A 12996-nucleotide genomic window follows, 5' to 3' on the forward strand; every position below is an offset into this window, starting at 1 on the left:
TGTACGTGTGGTGAAACTGTAAGTCGATTTTTTCGACTTACGCACAAGTCGAAAATCGCCTAAGTCGATGTGTTTTGCACAGTCCCGAGAAGATCGACTTATGCGAGTTTAACTGTAGGAGAAAAATGGGTCAACTTACATTTTAATGAACATTATAAATGTCTCTATAGGGTAGTAAATCTGCAAAGTTATGATTGTCTGAATTATGGAATGTACACATCTATGTTTGTATGTCTTCAGAGCAGCTTCAGAGCAGAAAGGGATGATTGTGGGATGACAGCGTATCGCAGATGCGAGCAGAGTTGGACCTGAGCGGAAAAACGTGTCATGTCATCCTCCTCAGCTTCGGAGCGGAACGGTGTGGCTGTTCCCATGGATACGTACGGGGCAACCAGCGAGACTACTACACTGACCAATAAGGACTATCTGGTGAGTGTCCGTGTGCATACATGGAAAGAAAAGCAATGGGTTGGACATTGAAACATACACAGATATATGTTTCATTAAGATGGCAGAAGATTATTTGAATTGCTACTACTGTACTAGTACTAGTGAAATAGGATTCTGTATTTCCATTCATTTCTATTGATGTGAGCACAATGTCAGAGAGAACATGGCAAGCACTGTCCAGGTCTATTGGGATTTCAGAATTTCATTTATGTAGGGAACAGGCTTTAATGAGTTAAAGTTTTATCATGGACTTTGTAAGTTCAAATAAAAAAAAACAGACATGCTTTCAAGTGGCATACATAAAAGCAACCAGTAAAATTTGTTATATATATTTTGCATAAAAAAAGTGCTATAAACTTCATCATCCTTTCTATTAAACCCTTTGGCCCGAATTCTCAAAGGTAGAATAACTTTATAACACCGCTTATTCCACTGGTTTATTACGCCTCTTATGCAAATCAGGCCCTCATGACGTAAAATGACGCGATTTATTCCCCGGAATCTATTCTCAAAGGTGGAATATCTTATTCCCCGGAATAACTATTCCGCAGAAAAGTTAATTATTCCAGCTTTGAGAATTCGGGCCTTCATGTGCCGACTTGCACAGCAAACATCATAGCACTGTACAAACACTCTTTCCGAAGTTTGTAATAAAATTGACACCACAGCAAAGCTTGCAATTTCCTCAGTAACTTTGCTGCATTTTACTGAATTTTTAGCATAGTACTTAGAACTATAAAAAGTTACATGGCTTTGAAACACAGAATGTTTTCCCAAAGTGTGCATGCATTGTGGATTCAAAATAATGCGACACGAAAATAGATCAAAGCATTTGCTGGAGAATGGCTTCCAGTGGACACTGTTTTTAGCTACAGTGTGTAGAAGTCTACCATATATAGAAAATGTACAGAGGTTTACATCTAGTAGTTACATTGTGTGACAGGGAGGGAAAGTGGAACCCTGTGGGAAGATCACCACCTGTTTTGGGGCTGACAACAGGTTGAGTTACCCTCATGTATATGTGTGGATCAATATTTGCTGTCTTCAGCAGGAACAGGATACATTTTACTGTACACAGCTTCTTACTTGGTCAGGTTCCATATCTTACAACCATGTGAACATGTTAACATAAGGACCACTCACGTTACCCATGCAGAATCATATCTGTTGCTAGGCAGCTGTTCATACCTAAGAGCCGTCATTAACAATGCAGGAAAAAAAGGGCAGTGCAGCCTTCAACTGTTACCAGTGAAAATTTTGGTGAAATTTGCTTTGGCGTTTTGAAATGAGAATTGCTCACCACAGAAAGATTTGAAATATTTTCTTTCTCACCTTTTATTAGGACCACTTTGTTTTGCTTTGCTTTTGGATATTATCTCAGCCATTTCAGAACCAATTTTCATTAAATATAAACATTTAATTCCTCTTAAAATTGTATGCTCATTGATATTTTGAATACAAGTAAATACAAGTGGTTTCTAATTATCTCATAAAAAGTTAAAACCTGAATCCCTATCTCAACCAAACTGTACCATCCCTTTTTAAAATCTGTAACAGCTTGGGTCCAGTTTGAACATGAAATGCATCAAATGAAATCTTATTTGTCAATCATAACAGATTGTCTCAGATCACTTATGTCAGAACAACTCATAAAATTACCATTATTATGTTCCTCAGTCACACAGCTTCTACTGTCAAGTTAATACCTTGGCTTATGAACCTAATTCCCCTCCATTGTAGCATGATCAGGTCATACTGTCCCTACAGTGTAGGTCCTATTTGTATCATCAATATCAGTTGGAACAATTGTCATGTAATGTAACAAACAATATTGAATGTCATGTCCTTTGGATTTCAAGCCTTATGCAGGTTTCTTAAAGACCTTTATAAATACGGGTGTAGAATTCCCTGAATCACAACATGTTTATATTTAAATAACATTGGAACAATAATTGTGAGGAAGAATTTAAATGATTCTTGCTTTTCATCATAGCCATTCATCCATTAATGGCATTAATTTAGGTTTTTATTCACTCTGCATGTTTCCTGGTTGCCAAATGTGTATTTGATCCCCGTCAGATTTTGCATCACAAAAAGCATAAAAAAGTCACCGAAGGACTTTTCAGTAAAGGTCACAATCTGACTGTTGAAATCCTTAGCCTTCAAATACAGTACAACTCGTCAAAGTTGAATGCTCCTCACCTACATGTACCGTACTGACAGTAGAAATTTATGCAGCTATTGAAACAACAACAACAACTATCTTTGTAGGGTCTCTCCCACTGGGCCAAGTCACCCATATTTGTGCATGGAACACTAATGAATAATTGTCACAATAAATATTCTCGTAACTAACAAGGTGATATTTGATTACTCTCTTCACTTTAAGATAATATAAAGTTTTGGTATTACCTCAAAAGTTTCCCTAAATTTCCTTGTCTTAGTTTGTGTTTCAGGTTAAAGTACCTTTCATATAACTAACACTGTGAGACTTACACGCCCCAGAGTACTCTCATGTCTTAGTAATCATGCAATAATGGTTTCGTACCAGAGCCGCCGCCGTACGGCGGCGAGGTAGCACACGTATTGTACGAAACCATTATTGCATGATAACTGCGACCAGCAGCGTGCAGCCCCATACGCATACTGTGTAGCTAACTGCGACCAGCAGCCCCATACGCATAGCTAAATGGGGCTTCGCATTGTAGCTTACAGGATCATGACAGATTTAGTATCGCGGGTAAATATCAACGTAAATCCAAAAAATTCTTCAATTTGAAGACTTACCAATTAAGTTGAAGTCTTGAAAACAGGCTTCGAGCAACGTTTGGTTCTGCTAATAGTCCCTTTCTGTTCGAATTGATGACTGAATGTGACTCGGTCGAGAGGACCTTGGGAGAGCTACACTGAATTGACGGCCAGCGCATGCGCACACAAACATCTTATCCGTTCGTGGATTTGAAATTTGTTTGCATGTGATGTGTGCGTATGCGCTGGCCGTAGTAATCAGTGTATGTAGCTCTCCCAAGGTCCTCTCGACAGAGTCACATTCAGTCATCAATTCGAACAGAAAGGGACTATTGGCAGAACCAAACGTTGCCCGAAGCCTGTTTTCAAGACTTCAACTTAATTGGTAAGTCTTAAAATTGAAGAATTTTTTGGATTTTAAGTTGATATTTACCCGCGATACTAAATCTGTCATGATCCTGATTGCTACAATGCGAAGCCCCGTTACGCTATGCGTATGGGGCTGCTGGTCGCAGTTATTTGCATGATTACTGAGAAATGAGAGCACTTTGGGGCGAGTAAGTCTCACAGTGTTAGTTATTTGAAAGGTACTTTAACCTGAAACACGGAAATTCAGGGAAACTTTTGAGGTACCAAAACTTTTTATTATCTTTAAATGCTTAATATGTGAAACAATGTATTCATAATGTGAAACATGCTAGGTTACAGGTTGCTTGCAGAAACTGATTAAGTTAAATGCCAATTCAGCATTCTAATTGCTATTATGTTAGTACAGATGTGATTGACAAAAGTTTTTTTATTGGAATGCACCATCCTGTAGACGGAGCATAGCTTGCATATTTAGTACTCCTATGATTTGAAAATAAAAGGCATTGCAGAAAAACTTTCAAGTCACATGTACACTGTATACTCCATCTAGGGGAAGGTGCATTGTTACTTTACCAGTGATTGACAGATGATGTTATTGACAGAATTATGGTTTGGAGGCTTTTTCTCTTGGCATATAAATCCAAGTACATACAGTATAGTACTAGTATGTAATTTAAAAAAAAATAGTAAAAACAATTAAGATTAAATCTATATATGATGCATATTTTGATAGATTGCATCAACCACCTACACTGTATGTGATTATTAGGGTATATGACTAATAAGTCAATACAGGTCAACATGCATAAATTGTATTTCGTAGGTTTCATTCAATGTTTTTATGAAAACAAATTGATAAAGATCCCTTCAGAGTATGATTTGGTTTGTCATCCATTTGGCAGTTAGCAGTGAATGAGTGCAAATCAGCATCAGTTGACCAGCAATAATTGTTTTTGAGGATCCTGACAGACATTTCTTGACACAGCTGTATGCCTAGAAGAGGAGATTTTATTTGAGCAATAAATCATTTATTCAACAGTGATGATTTTTACAATTGATCATGTACAACCCACCTGTGATACGTGAGATGTTGTCATTCACATAGACTACTTATGGACCCTACAAATACATAATTGCAAACTTGTAGACTTACATGTGTAGTTCAAGAATGAGTGAAGTCTTGGTCTGATTTAAACAAGAGGAAAAACAAAGCAGATAATGAACAACAACCACAACAGTTTGCAGTCTCTCATATGGCAACTGCCATGATATATCATTTTAACCCGGTGGCATTTACTTTACACTTGATTAATCATGGGCTTGGCTTGGAGGGGGGGGGGGGATGTGTATGCAGTGTTGGTTGTTAATTTTGACCAAACCATTCCGTTCCAGTAGCTTTGAAAGTGCATGCAACTGTGCAGTTCCACCTAGATACACAGCATTCAGCCATTCTCAGATATTTGGCTGTTGTTTAAAGGTCGTTTGACTCCATATATACTGTAAGATTGTATGCTATTCATAATATAGATTTAATAGGCCATAAATGTGTTCGATTGTGCCTGTCCAAAATCAAGTGCCCATGATCATTCTGGTGATTTGCAACCCACATTGCTACCTAGAAGTCTTTGTGAAGTAAAGCCAAAGGGTGAATTTGATTTTCACCTTTTTGTTACATTGTAATTCTTTGTGTGATCTCTTGCATGAATGTGTAATTTCATTCATACGTTATGATTACTATAAATATATAAAGTGAATGTACATTAATCATATAAAGTTTATTTTTAAAGTGTGCCACAAATATAGTGATTGTATTTGTTTGCACTAATTGTCTTTTTTTTTTCTGTTATCTGCAGTATGCCATTCCCACCAACCCAAAGAGACCATGCCAAATTCTATATCCCATGACATTTTGAATCATTATTTTGAATTAGTAAAGATGTTTGTTTTTACCATCCTTTAATATGAACAATATCTGACTAATGGCATATTTTATGGGACTTCCACTTTGCAGCAAAGTAGACCAGGGGTTATGTCAGAAGTATCTGAGTACAGCCAATTTACTAATTAACTGAAAAAGGAAAAGTTGTATTAAAAAGCAGTACCATTACGAGGTACCATGGTGTCCTTTTGTGTATCTGGCCCATAGGTTGGGAAGATACAGATTCAATGCATTATGAAAGGTACTGTTTGCCATTGGAGGCAGTGATTTAAAAATGTTGGAGTTATCACATTTGATGCAATATGTGTAGGTCGGTCATATCAAAACATCCTACCATATACAAGTTTTGCAATAAAGCCTAAAATACAAGGAGATAATATTTTTCTCAATAAACCATAACTCTAGGTAGTTTAGTCTAGAAACATAATATCACATTATGTATATTTACATGAGATTGTACATGTAATTATTTACAATACTTTTTGATAACATTGAATACTGACTAAAATTTTACATTGGTTGTTTCTATCCTGCTAACTTGCATTTTGGAACTATTTTGAAGCCCTAAAGCTGGGTTTTGCCTCCTCTGCGAATTGTAAATAATGCTTTGAATGGCATGTAGACTTCAGTGTGGCAACATTAGGGTCATTTACATCTGTACACTGCCACTGAAAAAAAAAATTAATTGTTTTTGGCACATTCCAGGTTTTGTCAGAAGATGCTGGGCAACTACACATGTACTGCAGGTGCATTTTTATTTTCATTCTTTTTTATTTTATTAAGTTGTTGTTTTTTGGGTGGGGGGGGGGGGCAGTGTAAATGGACGTTCATTCCCCGACTTGCTGGTTTTATTCTGGGTTTTTTTTTTTTTTTTTTTTTTTTTTTTTGTCACACATTTGCCCTCTTCACAGGGAGCAAACTCCTTCCAGCCTGTCCATAAAGCACTTATGTGCACTCCTTGACTACTGAAAGGCCCAAATCTATGACATTTTTTCTTCGGCATGATCTGCATTTGCCAAAACACTGGGAAGATTCTGCTTTTTCTGGCAGTGTAAATGATAAGCTATGGGTTTTCCCTGTGTTTCTGTTTGTTTGTTTGCAATTATACATATACATCCACCTAAATAGGATTTTGCAAGGGTTAAAGAATAGTGTTTTTATTTTTACACTGCAGAAAGAAAAAATATGAAATATCTCACCTTTTTTGATAAAGCCAAACAATCTAAAAATTAAAGTATAGAGAGTAATAAATAGAAATGGAAGTGTCATCCCTCTTCAGCTAATGGTTTGGCAGATAACATCTAGATCTCCAGAGCAAATAATTTCCTGAACTCACTTTTCTCACATCACTATAAAGAAGCAGAATATGTTCCAGTCTGCTTTCTGTGACAGCACTTTTGCATGCAAGTAAAAAATATCCACTTATTCTTCCATCCCATTTTATGTGGAAGCTCATTATGCATATTAAATGAAGACAAGTCAGTTACTAAGATTTTTTGACACTCTATTTCTTTGTTTAGACAAGCATTTTTAAAAGCTTTAAAAAATGGCACAAATCCTCAATTTCTCTTGTTTTTATATATATGTTTTATCAAATCTGCGAAAGACCTAACCAAGGCAGGCCCGTTCCATACGGGAACCTTGTGGCCTGTGTATTAGTCTATGGGGATTTCATAATTCAGTATGAAATTGGTTAAACACAAGGTATACAGAAATTTAGTGAGCATTTGAAATTAGGAGGCATGCGTGCTGAGATAGGTTTTCTGGGTTTTTCTTCCACTCATACACAATGGGTGTTTTGGTTTTTGTTTTTTTTTCTGAGATTGGCATGCAAAGTTTATAGCTTCTGTGCTCAAAACCTTGTATGAATTTACCATTTCTGTGTATTAAAAGGAGAGTTTTCCTGAAAAGGGACCTATTTATATAAAGTTGTACAAAATTGGCCTTCCACTTTTCAAATCATCCAAGATATGTACATGTTGCCCGATAAAAACTCAGTTCTCCCCACATCATGTTATTTCTAAGCAGTGATGATTTTGATAAAGAGCTAACCACTCTATGTCTGGTCTACATGCAGTGGAGTATGAGGTTTAATAAATTTATCAGCAATGATTATTAGGGTGTGTTTATTCTCTCATTTTAGTGCTGGAATCAGCATTCTGAAACGTGGTTAGAGTAAAAACATGGGTGTGTTCCGACTCGCCTTGATACAAACAGTGTTTTCAAAATGCTGATTCTTTATGCACGAGTTAGTGCATTTATGGTCAGTGTTTTGCTCTGATCACATTTACGGGAGAAGCATATCTTATGCCAAACAGAAGTTTATGATTCGACGATCATCTCAATGCCTTTCAGGTTCACAATGAGTAGACATGTATAATATGCAGAACAGTTCACTACAATAGGGGTTTAAAGGACTTCAGCAATACACAGTGCGTGTGTGTGGTATAAGGTACTATCAGCTTTTTCTCAAGCTTGAAAATATTTACCTTACACAGTACCCCCATGAGTGTCGTTTTGAATCAGCATGTTTGAAAGCATATATTTGAAAACACTGATTCTGCCTTCGGCAAATTGAACATAAATGCACCCCCGATTTGCCCCCTTAAAGAACCTGTATAAAGGGCCTCTCATAAGTTTACATTTAGTGTAATAGTAGAAAACTTTGTCAACTTTATATAGACTGTAAAGTGAGAATCACAGTGTGTGAAGGCCAGAGGAAAATGCACGCCCTTCCAACTGCTGGTCTTTCATTCCTGGTGTGATTTTGTGGACACTAAGCCGTCAGCGAATGAGTTATGAAAGATCTAATGCTCAGACATATTCCATTCATATGCTTTTTTATGCTTGGATGGCTCCGCTACAAAAATAGTGTGCCTTTACATTGTAAAGTCTCCTTGGTTCTTAGTCTTGTTTCAGTCTGTTTGACATTTATGAATCATATTGAAAAAGGGACAGGACATTTGTTAAATGATTTGCAATTTCCAGTGGCTCAATTCCTCAAAATCATATTATAGTCATATATTGATTACAATGTATTTACAGTATAAACACATATTACAATAACTAATTAGAGTCGGTTTGAACATACATTTACATCCTGTATGAGTGGAATTGCACCTAACACCAGGGAAAAATACTGTTTGCAGTCTGAAAAGAAGACTAGGTGATATTACTACATGGATCTTTTGCACACAATGCCAGCATCAAATGAATGATAATATGCATACTTTCATGTGGATAATGAATGGTGTTGGTAAAGTGCAATTCTATTCTATGTTTGAGTTGATTTCAGTGTATGCCGTTGAAATCATTATAATTTGTACTTTTGAATATTGTTATTCCTGTCTGATTTCCAATATAGTAAATGGTTTCACTAAACCTTGTTTGATATGTCTGCCGTCAGTGAAAAAAAAAAATATAAGCATATTTGAAGTTTAGCGTATCTAAATAATCACACGTAATTAAAAGAATTTTACTGACTTTCAATGCACAGCAATATTAGGAATCACCCTCTGAATTTACTCTTTCCTTTTCAAGATTCGCAGTTTAGTACAGGACGCGTGTTTTCAAGGCACTCTGATAATGCCTGTGTAGGATGCTTCACTTCACAAATATGATTGGGGGCAAACGACGCCCAAAGGATGCTCTGCTGACGGAGCGTAACTGTTCCTATTTACACATCACTTTCACTACCAGATGACACAACCATATGTCAGTATTTCTAATGTTCGTCTCGGTACATTTGGTAAAAGGTGTATGTTTGCTGAGGAGAAATTGGCAGACATACATTGTGGCAACTTGTTTGTACCACGTTGCAAAAGCACATATAAATTGCATACAAAAATTCGAAGAAAAAATATCTTTATTTCAGTTACATTCTAATGAGTATTTTGTTCTCTTCCAGAAAATGTTAAGAAATGAGTCATGCATCATGAACAGAGTTCTTAAAATGATTCAGGAAAAATCTTCTTTTCTTTTTTTTTTTGCAGCTATGACATCACTGTCATATTTATGACCATTTTCAACTCGCCACAGACAGGAGCCCACGTTTGATAACACCCCAACATTCAAATGCTATTCCTTCTCTTGTAGACCCCTATTCCAATTTCATCCAAAACTACAGTGTATCAATGATTATTCCAAGTAATTTGTCCTGTGGTGGCATTCTCCGTTAGAAGTTTATAAAATCACCATTCCAATATACAGCTTCAAAGGGCAGCTGTACGCCTAGTTGTTGTGAGCATTTTGAATCCATGCGCGCAAGGTAACATACAGACTTCTTCGTAACAGATGTCCTTCTGTCTGTAAGGCTAAAGACAATAGAAGGCATTATTGTGTTGATTGTTCTTTTGTTGCTAATTGTGTGAATGGTCTACTTCGTAAACGTGAGTTTGAGTGGCAGTATGTTTTATGATTGGGTCTTTGCTTTCTAGTGCCTTTTACAGACAATTCATCAGTTAAAACTTTTGAGGACTTTTAAACACCCTTTAAAAAGTGCTTACCAGTGCTCTGTAGGGTCCATCTGTTCAAGGGATCGTATAGTTTTGGTTGAGACTTGCACATTGTACTTCAGGTTTCTTATATGATGGTGGGATAACGAGAAACCTCCTATGACACGTGAAAGAGCATGTAATTCCAAGAATTCACAATATCTACTCAGGTGCTGATGAATTTAAATTATTAGAAAAAGGAGGAAGCTTTTTCATACTTAGTCAGTTATGTTTGAAAAAAAAAAATATGCATTGTGTGGCGTTGAGATGTACATGTAGTTGGATCTTTGTAAAGAAGTTTAACTTGCATTGTCAACTTTGTTGTTATCATTTTTATATGTGTGTTTGTTTTTTCCTTTGCATAGCAAAATGATACTTCGGACACCATATTGTTCACCCAGCAAAACACCAATGATCATCCAGGCACCTTCTTCAATGATGGCAAGAGAAAGATTGGTAAGAAACTAGCCTGATATCAAGTCCATTTATTCCGTTACAACTCTATTTCAATACTCTACCTACATGTAGAATATAATGAATCTGCACAGTCAGTTTTTATTTCAGAGTGGAGAGAAGGCTATCATTCCTTGGAGTAATTACCAGATACTTGAAATGACACCTTCATTCAGCGTAACTTTATCATGATGAGTACAATATCTTCATATTATTATTGTCTGCCTCTAGACAAAGTATAAAATAAAAATCATATTGACACATTACTTAATTAAACTTCTTGGTCCACTGCTTTCCTACCAAAAGTGATTAATTTTAAGTCCATAATTGTTTGAAAATGAATTAAGTGATCAAAAACAAGTTTATTGATTCAAAATATATAAAAACATAGTAATAGTGTTGATCATGCAGACTGCTCACATGCATTCTAACAATGTTAGCTGAAATTTTATGTTAGTGTCAGTGCATTCTGAAAGGACCGATTTACCTGCTGGACTATCATTAAATTTTATTTGGGCATGCATCATTGGGACTGATCAGACTGCTCTAGATTCTTATTTGAAAGTGCAAAAGGGTGATTCACTCCACTGACACATGTAAACAGAAGATACAGCTCCACAAACATTGTCTTTGTGAACATAAAGGATTTAATAGTGAGTAGATCTAGGACCATGCTTTACCAAACCAAGTCATTACCCAATTTCTGTGGCTCTGTCGGATGTTTCATTTCCTCACTTGAAGTATGATTGGCAATATGAGTCACTGTAATGGTAAAGACAGTTGTAGAAATGGCAGAAGAAATACAGTTAAAAGTTGTGAAAGTAAAATCAGTATTAAAAGAGCAGTGATAGTAGTGGTCATGGTGATAATGATAACAGTAATATCAATGATGATAGTGAAGGTGATGAAGATAGTACCTTTCTCTCTCACAGCTGCAACATATGCTAATGTTACTAGTAGAATTATGATGTCAGATTTTAATATTATTTAGCATTGATGATGATGATAATGAAGACTAATAATAGTACAGTAGCAGTGTACTCGATGATGTCAGCAAAATTATTATTTTATTCACACCCAAGTGATGTTACTGGTATTGATAGCAGTAATGATTATGTTGTCATTACAACAGTATGAAATCATCATTAAAAGTTTTAGTTGATGTCTATAATCTTTAAATTGTCAACTCTTTGCAGAATCTTTAGAACTGTTCAAAGCAGTACAAGAATGCTGAAAGATGTTGCTCATAGAGAAACCTCTTTCCTGGTTATTGTACATTAATGCACCATCACTGATGATGAAGAGAGATATTTGACAAGGCATGTGTTGATTGTGCAATAGAGCTCAGATGTGCTCAAATATGAGTAGTGTATGGTATAACTGTACAAAATTCAGTACGTATGCCTTTTAATTTATGAATGCACTGATTGAGAAGATGCAGAGTACATGCCAACTTTCCCAAACGAATTCTGATATGGGTCTCTGTACGTGACCAGATTTCGTGGTCGTCTACGAGGAAGAGAAACTGAGCGAGAAGCAGCTGCAGAAGAAGGAAAAGGAGCGCAGCGAGCGGCGGGCCAGCAACCTGCCGCCGACCGAGGAGGATGCCCAGGAGCAGCAGCACAAGGCATGGCGCAAGAAGTTCATGGAGGCCATCCAGAGGGCCGGGGTGCAGATCGAGGAAGACGTGGTGCAGACGGAGAAGAAGTTCATCACCTACTACAAGCTGCATGCCCCCTGGGACACGCTGGCTTTCTTCGCTGAGGAGCTCGGTCTCAAGGCGCCCTTGCAGGTGGGTTGGTTGAGCAATCTAATCTTATTTCTCTTCACCAGTGTGGATTGAGTGGGTGTGTGTGTGTGGGGGGGGGGGGGGGGAGGGGTTGGTGTGAAAATGGGATTGTAGTAACAGCTATTGATAGATATTTTTTTAATGAGTAATTTTTCATGCTCTGTCAAGTGAGATGAATTTCATTTGTTTTTAATTCATGGTATCTAGACGTTACAAAAATATTTGTGTGTTTATTTTTGCACCAGTTTCTAGTCGCACAAAATGCACAAAAATTTCCACATTTACAGTGTTACAGTCACCAGATGAAGTAGTGTTCTCTTTTTCTAGGCAATTGAAAGTTGCATTTAGCAATCCAACTACAAAATCGAGTGAAAAAACTAACAAGCGAACGTCTTCAAACCATTTTCTATTGCGATGGAACTAATCGTGTAGTGGGAACAGTTTTTGTCTTTCAGTACAACATTCACCAGATTCATTCTCCTTTTGTCTTCCATTGCCTGTGCCTTTCTATTACACACAAATGTCTAGACGATTCACATTGAACTATACCAAAATGTGACTAAATAGATATAACTTGCAAGCTCTTGCAAGCACCAGCTCAAAAAGCCATGGACATTGCATCTTGAGACAGGATTGGTGATGATGACAGAAGTGTTAAAAGTACACAGACACAGGATTTAAGATGACACTGTTTGATGCCACAGTGTTTGATGCCATCTTCAAAATAAAGATTGATAGACAGATGTAATGCTAGT

The 12996-nt window shown here is 36.8% G+C and overlaps 1 protein-coding gene across 1 annotated transcript in view; it reads left to right on the forward strand.

The window, feature by feature from the left end:
- Nucleotides 1-259: 259 nt before the first annotated feature.
- The window catches only part of LOC140239053 (anoctamin-7-like), a 53224-nt gene continuing 40487 nt past the window's right edge, over nt 260-12996 (forward strand). The window contains exons 1-3 of the mRNA XM_072318950.1: nt 260-429; nt 10365-10455; nt 11949-12244. Of these exons, the coding sequence (XP_072175051.1) occupies nt 328-429; nt 10365-10455; nt 11949-12244 (489 nt within the window). The 5' untranslated portion in view covers nt 260-327. The remainder of the gene's footprint in view (nt 430-10364; nt 10456-11948; nt 12245-12996) is intronic.

The sequence above is a fragment of the Diadema setosum genome, chromosome 15 (assembly GCF_964275005.1).
Source record: "Diadema setosum chromosome 15, eeDiaSeto1, whole genome shotgun sequence".
Classification (NCBI taxonomy): Eukaryota; Metazoa; Echinodermata; class Echinoidea; order Diadematoida; family Diadematidae; genus Diadema; species Diadema setosum.